General features: G+C 48.3%; 1 protein-coding gene across 1 annotated transcript; it reads left to right on the top strand.

Annotated features, from left to right (window-relative positions):
• The first annotated feature begins 960 nt into the window (after nt 1-960).
• On the top strand, nt 961-4,836 carry GPR88 (G protein-coupled receptor 88). Its single transcript, XM_020906049.2, has 2 exons — nt 961-1,383; nt 1,744-4,836. The coding sequence occupies exon 2, from the start codon at nt 1,813-1,815 to the stop codon at nt 2,962-2,964; it is 1,152 nt and encodes a 383-aa protein (XP_020761708.1). The 5' UTR covers nt 961-1,383; nt 1,744-1,812; the 3' UTR covers nt 2,965-4,836.
• The last annotated feature ends 2,332 nt before the right edge of the window (nt 4,837-7,168 follow it).

Genomic DNA, 7,168 nt, shown 5'->3' with positions numbered 1-7,168 from the left:
GACGACATTACATGTTAGACAGAGTAGGTATATTTCAAGTGTCAGAGGAGGGTGGAGATATGTCAAATTTATGCATGGGTATTCAGAGAAAGTTTGAACAGAAAGGGCCTTGGAAGTCACCGAGTGAAACTCTTTATTTGACAAGATGAAAACAATCCATCACAAGGGCATTTGGTAGATGTCCAGCTTAGAACCCAAGTGTCCTGAAAGCCCACCTAGCATTTTTTTCTATTATGCCATGTTTCTGAGTTAGATTTTCAAATAAATGACTTCCCCAGTGAAAAATGATTTCTGAAGGGTGATGACTTTTATGAAAAATTTCGCTTGTGGAAGATTCCAACATCAGACTGCAAATCTCTGTCTAAGATCACAGGATCAAAAATTCTGCAGTAAAAACAGAGCACTCTGTTCTTTATAGTGTGGATCATTCAAGCCCCTTGCTTTTCCCCAGAAACCCACTGGTATGCAATCTTCTGACCATTTCATTTTTACCCTCTATTTCATTACTGAAACAGAAGCCACACTCTAGAAAGGAGTTTGGTGATGAGAAAGAAAACTAAAATTTTGATTGCAATTAAGACTTGAGGATTTTCTGTATATACAACCCATGTCCCACCTTACCAAAGAAAAAGTGAATTTCAATTAGGACATAAAGTAATCCTCTCTGAAAATGTGGGATGGAAAGATCAGCCCTGGGTCTCAGGAGTATATTTATCTCTCAGAAAAATCTCATCCTCAGGATGCATCAGACTAAGATGACATACATTGGGGGTATATTACATTTTATTCGAGCATTGATGGAAGGGGGAAAAAAAGGAAAGAAAAATGAAGCAAGGTGAAAAATAGGGCGATTGAGAGACAGAAAAGACAGAGAAACTTGTTAATTACAGGACTTTCTGAGCAAGATATTTTTCTTCCCTTTCACAAGTTAGAAGCTATTGAATAATTCATACCAGCATGGAAAGGCTGCCTTTTCCCTGGGTGATGTATAACTGAGCAGGAGAGAGCTTCGAGTGGGTTCACCGCATCAGCCACCACTCTAGCTTCTGAGCACGGGGGTGCTCTCCTCTTGAGCTCAGCTTCTGCTTTTGCAGCCAAGCACCCTTCCTGCTGCTGCTGCCTGCCTACCTGCCCATCCGCCCCGGCTTGCAGCCTGCCACTTTACTTTCTCCAGCCCTGCTGCCAGCTGAGGAGTCTCCCTGCAGCTGCTGGCTTCTGCCTAGGGCCATGTGTGGATGCTGCACTGGGAAGGAGGCACTTGCTCCTGGCACTGATCCCAGCTGAGTTTCTCCTGTTGATTGCAGGACCACAGATGCTGCCGCTGAGGAGGTATTCGTTGGCTTCCCTCCCTCTGCTACCGGCCAGCTAAGGACCAGCCAGAAAGTAAGATACCCCCAACCCCTTTCCCTCTGGCATTTCCCCCAGGTGGCATATCTCTGCTTTCTCCTGGAAACTAGGGGCTCCATCTGCCATTCCCACGTGTGTATCTATGTGTGTATTTAGGGGGAGAAGGGGCGATTGAGGGACAGGGAGTGTGTTGTTCTGTCCCAAGGCTTCCCTGGTGCCTGCTGGGTGCAAAGAGGCCCTTCTCCGGCACTGGAGACGTTTTCGAGGCAGGCACTTGTCATTTGCCACCCCCGTTCTCCTCGAGCTCCCTCTACCCCCTTCCCCAGCCCATTATTCTGCCACAGCCTTTTGTGTCGGTGGCAGAGGGCTGAAGGGAGGTCTCTGCCCTCCCTGCAGGAGGGCATCAGGATGGGCCGCGCTGCGAGAAACCGACGCTAGCCAGCGAGGTGTGAAGAGTTGGCCAGAATGACCAACTCTTCCACGTCCACCTCCTCCACCACCGGGGGATCGCTGCTGCTGCTCTGTGAGGAAGAGGAGTCGTGGGCGGGCCGACGCATCCCCGTGTCCCTCCTGTACTCGGGCCTGGCCATCGGGGGCACGCTGGCCAACGGCATGGTCATCTATCTCGTGTCGTCCTTCCGAAAGCTTCAGACGACCAGCAACGCCTTCATCGTGAACGGCTGCGCCGCCGACCTCAGCGTCTGCGCCCTCTGGATGCCGCAGGAGGCGGTGCTCGGGCTCCTGCCCGCGGGCTCCGCGGAGCCGCCCGGGGATTGGGACGGCGCTGGGGGCAGCTACCGCCTGCTGCGGGGCGGGCTGCTGGGCCTCGGGCTCACCGTGTCCCTCTTGTCCCACTGCCTGGTGGCCCTGAACCGCTACCTGCTCATCACCCGGGCGCCCGCCACCTACCAGGCGCTGTACCAGCGGCGCCACACGGCGGGCATGCTGGCGCTGTCCTGGGCGCTGGCCCTGGGCCTCGTGCTGCTGCTCCCGCCCTGGGCGCCGCGTCCGGGCGCCGCGCCCCCGCGCGTCCACTACCCGGCGCTGCTGGCCGCCGGGGCGCTGCTGGCGCAGACGGCGCTGCTGCTGCACTGCTACCTGGGCATCGTGCGCCGCGTGCGCGTCAGCGTCAAGCGCGTCAGCGTCCTCAACTTCCACCTGCTGCACCAGCTGCCCGGCTGCGCCGCCGCCGCCGCCGCCTTCCCGGGCGCCCCGCGCGCGCCGGGCCCGGCTGGTGCCCAGCTCCCGGCGCAGGCTCCGCCGCTGCCCGCGGCGTTGCACCCGCGGCGGGCGCAGCGGCGTCTCAGCGGCCTGTCGGTGCTGCTGCTCTGCTGCGTCTTCCTGCTGGCCACGCAGCCGCTGGTGTGGGTGAGCCTGGCCAGCGGCTTCTCGCTGCCCGTGCCCTGGGGCGTGCAGGCGGCCAGCTGGCTTCTGTGCTGCGCCCTGTCGGCGCTCAACCCGCTGCTCTACACGTGGAGGAACGAGGAGTTCCGCCGCTCCGTGCGCTCGGTCCTGCCTGGCGTCGGCGACGCGGCGGCCGCTGCTGCCGCCGCCACGGCCGTGCCCGCGGTGTCCCAAGGTCAGCTGGGCACTCGCGCCGCCGGCCAGCACTGGTGACCCGGGCAGGGCGCGCGGGAAGCGGAGATGCCCGCCTTCCAGCGGCCTTGGTCACCACCGCCTCCTGCCCTTGGAAAGTATCCCCAGCCTGAACGAAGACTCCGGCGGGCGAAGCTCAATAATAAATCGGTGCGAAGATTTCGCCTTCGACCCCAGTGGGATACCTGAACCGAGGTTTCAGTGTACATGTGGGCCGCGAAGTCATTTTCGACGGCCACCTGATTTTTACCCTTCGTTTCCGTGTTTTAGGGAAATCCTACAGTCAGAACACCGGAAACTTCAGGAACTTGCACACTGACTTTTCGAAAGAACCGGTTACTTTCTTTTAACAGTTTTGGAAAAACAGCTTTGTTACCTTGATCACCATTCCCACCTTCATCGTCTTATGATGAATATAAAGCGCCTTGAGTGTGCATAAGCCAAAGGGAATAATATTGATGAAGGAAATAATATTTATAAAGCATTTTAGAAAGTAACCTATCTTTAATGATGCTTCTGTTACAATTTAGTCTTTCTGTATTGACCTGAAGAATGAAGCCACAGATGTGCACACCAGTAAGTTGCCATTAAGACCTCAGGCCCTTTGTAAAAGGGTTTTTATAAAGTAAAATCATTCCCGGATGAGACAGAATCTTAGCCAGTGAGGAGGGAAACTCCCAGATTTATTATTTTACATTCCCCTTTGCACTTCTAAGACTGAAAATTGACATTAAGTGTTAAAGTGACAGGTTTCCATTGTGTTGATTGATGGTCTGAGCCAGCTATGGAATGTTGAAAAAAAGTAAGGGCGCTATCTATTTTAGGTACCAGTGTCAGGTTTTCTGTGGCATGCACATTTGTTGTTACCCTCATTTTGTCATCAATTTACCTGCCTTGTGAGTGTGATTGCAGCTGTGAAATTTCTGTACTATAATGGTTGCTAAGGAGAATATAAGTCCTTCTGTTTTCTCTTTAACATTTAAAATATCTCAATGCACATGATTTAATTAAACACGAATAACACCATGATTGCATAGCTAATATTAACCTCTATTGCATGCTCCTAGATGCTCGAACTGACTGAGCATGTGGTATACTAAAGCAATACTCATTGGACAAGGACATTGTACTTCTTCCGGACACCAGAAGAAGCAGCCATCAGTTATATGAAGAGACATAGAGACACCTCTGGCTACCAAGAATTCTTGTCTTGACCCAATTTATGAGAAAACTCCCAGGTGGGCTTTATCTTGCAAATGAACCACTCTGCAAAGCCACCTGTGCTCTTTTAGGGTTTAGACAAGCCACACATTAGAAAGTAACAATTTTTTAATGTAGTTCATATGTATTACCATGACACTTAACATTGATATTGTATATGTTAAAGAAGGTATAATGAACTCAGTTATAAAAAGGAACAGTTCAAGTGGGAATCTGTTCTAAAATGTATAATTTGAGGCTTGCCATTTTCATCTCTTTTAGTAAATTTATTTAGGGATGTTCAATATTTGAAATGCAAAACTGTGTGAAATCACTATAACATTAAAATGAGAGAAAAGTAGTAAAATAATCAGTTACCAACATTCTGACTGCTGCTCACTACATCCAGGCTGGGGCTGAACAGCCTCGACTGTATAATTCAGGAACCAAATTGTTGGCCTCCTGGACGTTTGTAAGCCAGCAAAGTGGGCACACTTGTACATTTGAATAATTATGGGAGTGGCAGGAAACTTTGACATGTTTGCAGAAAAACAAAACAGATGTGTTCATCATCAGTAGTTAAGTCATTTTATTAATCTAATCCCTTTGTGCATGCACCATTTCTCTCTTACTAAGGTTTCATCTGCTCCCATTTTTCTTGATTTAAATATTTAATTAAAGTTCAGACAACTATTCCTCTGTTTTTTTCTTCTGTCTCTGGTCTTCTTGAATATCTCTTTGAGAACACTGTAACGGATGATTCTGTATCCCAAAGCACTGGTGATAAAAGCGACTTCTTTGTTCTGGCTTTATTTGATTCTACATTTAGTTTCTAAATTTATTTCTATCTTTTATAACTAAATAGGATACCTATGCCAGCATTGAAAAGAAATAGGTATAATTTCCTTTCTGTAAGTGTAACTGATTTGGGGGAAAGGCTGCAACAACAGAGAACTGAATTTTACTTTTTTGTGGGGAGGGGGCTGGGGGACACTTGTCTAAGTTCCTTATCAAAAGGTCTTCTTTTAATTAGGCCTTTATCCTTATTTCTTGCGGTGGATGCTACAAATGATTTTTCCCGCTATTCCTGCAAACAGTTGACAAGCACATAAACTTAGCTTTATCAAGTATTCAATATCTTGCAGTATTTCTGGCTAACACAGAACCACCTTTGCTGGCTCAGTGCCATGTGGGAGACCTACTTCAGGTTGTATTTACTGGTAATTAGCTTCACAGGACTGATTCATTTTTAATTTAGAATTAGAAATGATGTGTCTAAAAATGCCTTACTCAGGCAAGAGCTGGGAGTTGGAGTTACTGCTTTTACAAATTAAGTTAATGAAGATTGTGTTCCTGTTTAAATGAAACTACATATTATCCACTCAGGAATGAAAAGTCCTAATTGCTGTTGTGGGCTGTCCTGCTTCGCTTTTTCTACTTTTTTTCTTTAGGTATATGCCTATTAAGACATATAGCACACTCCCCACCCACCCATCCTTGCACTTTAATGGCTAAATTCTAGGATGTAATAGGTATTACTCCTAATGCTTTCTTGCTTCCAAAATGAAATATGTGCTTAAACAATAATTCTGTTTTGTACAGAGGCATCCACGGGTGTTTTTCTTTTTTCTTTTTTAATACTATAGGGCTTTAACTCTCTGATAGAGAAAACCCTTGAAAAGATCTGCTCACCAAAGAAACATGGGTCTGCTCTGACCTCCTGTTTCAATGCAAATCTGTTCTGATGACAGCTGAATTGGGCAGCTTCATTGTTTCCCGTGTGACATTTATTCCATTCTCCCAGGGACTCAGACACTGCTCATCTGGCTCAATGGCAGTCCAGGGAGATGACCTGACAAAAGGCATCAGTGGCATAAACTTAAATTCAAGAACGCTGAGAAAAACTGTAGATGTCCCTCACTTTCAAAAGCCTGGCGTTAATGTTTCTGGGGTGTTGGGGTAAGAATGGATCTCTGGGTAGGAGCTCTCGGCTTGCAGAAACAAGGCTGGGGGGACCCTTTCTTTCTGCCTCTCCTTTCCTAATCAGTATGCTGAGTGAGGGGACTCCCTGTGTGGACTCAGCCCAGGTCCTATCTCTGCACACTTCCACCTCTCAACCAGCCATCTTGCCCAACTCCAGGATCTATGACACATATACGGGGGGTAGAGCAGAGGTGACCTCAAGCCATTTAGAAAGGGAATTCTGGGGGTCTGGTACCAGGGCAAGGCACGGGCTCTGCCTGGGGGAGGGCACATTTCCTTGGCTCCCCTTTCTATGTGGTTAAGGAATTAGCCAGAGGAGGCTGGGAGCAGGTTCTTTAAAGCACAGAACCCAGATTGGACCCTCAGTATCTCTCACTTAAGGGCAATGCTGCTTTCATATACTTCCTCCTCGGGTATCCTTCCCTAGCTCCCCCCACCTTAAACAGGTGCAGCATACACAGTTTCTCCAGGTACTGAATCACAGCAAGCCTATTGCTGTCTGTAAGGAGGACGGTGGGGAGGGAGTGGGAAGGATACCAATGAAACCAGGGAGGTCAGATGTTGATGGTTATTGAAAGGGCTTGATAGGTAACTGGGATGTTTTGCACAGCTGTCTTTACTGTATGTATCTTTGAAATTTTTCATAATGAAAAGTTTAAAGAAAAGTGAAGCCAAGGAAGAAGGAAGGAAGAAAGAGAAAAAGTAAAGAAAGAACAATAATTAAGGTACCTAAGGTTATTTGGCAACTTAAAGGGGGGAGCTGGGATTCAAACTTTTGTCTGAATCCAGAGCACGAGAGAGCATGAGAGCATGACAGCACATCACTACTGTGCTGTCAGATAAAATCAGAGTTTTTAATCAAGTGTGGAGCCCCCTCCATGATGTGGTGGTGTTCAGTCCCCCAGTTGCATCCGACTCTTTTCGATCCCATGGACTGCAGCACCTCAGGCCTCTTTGCCCTCCCTATCTCCTGAAGTTCACCCACATTCATGTACATCGATGATTCCAGGATGTGACCATTAATCCCCCCACTCTCTGTCTC

This window comes from Odocoileus virginianus, chromosome 5 (assembly GCF_023699985.2).
Source record: "Odocoileus virginianus isolate 20LAN1187 ecotype Illinois chromosome 5, Ovbor_1.2, whole genome shotgun sequence".
NCBI lineage: Eukaryota > Metazoa > Chordata > Mammalia > Artiodactyla > Cervidae > Odocoileus > Odocoileus virginianus.
Note: the sequence above shows the minus strand (reverse complement) of the source record. Positions and strands in the feature narration are given on the sequence as shown.

Coding starts and splice junctions, on each gene's coding strand:
- GPR88 (XM_020906049.2), top strand. CDS start 1,813: ATGACCAACTCTTCCACGTCCACCTCCTCCACCACCGGGGGATCGCTG.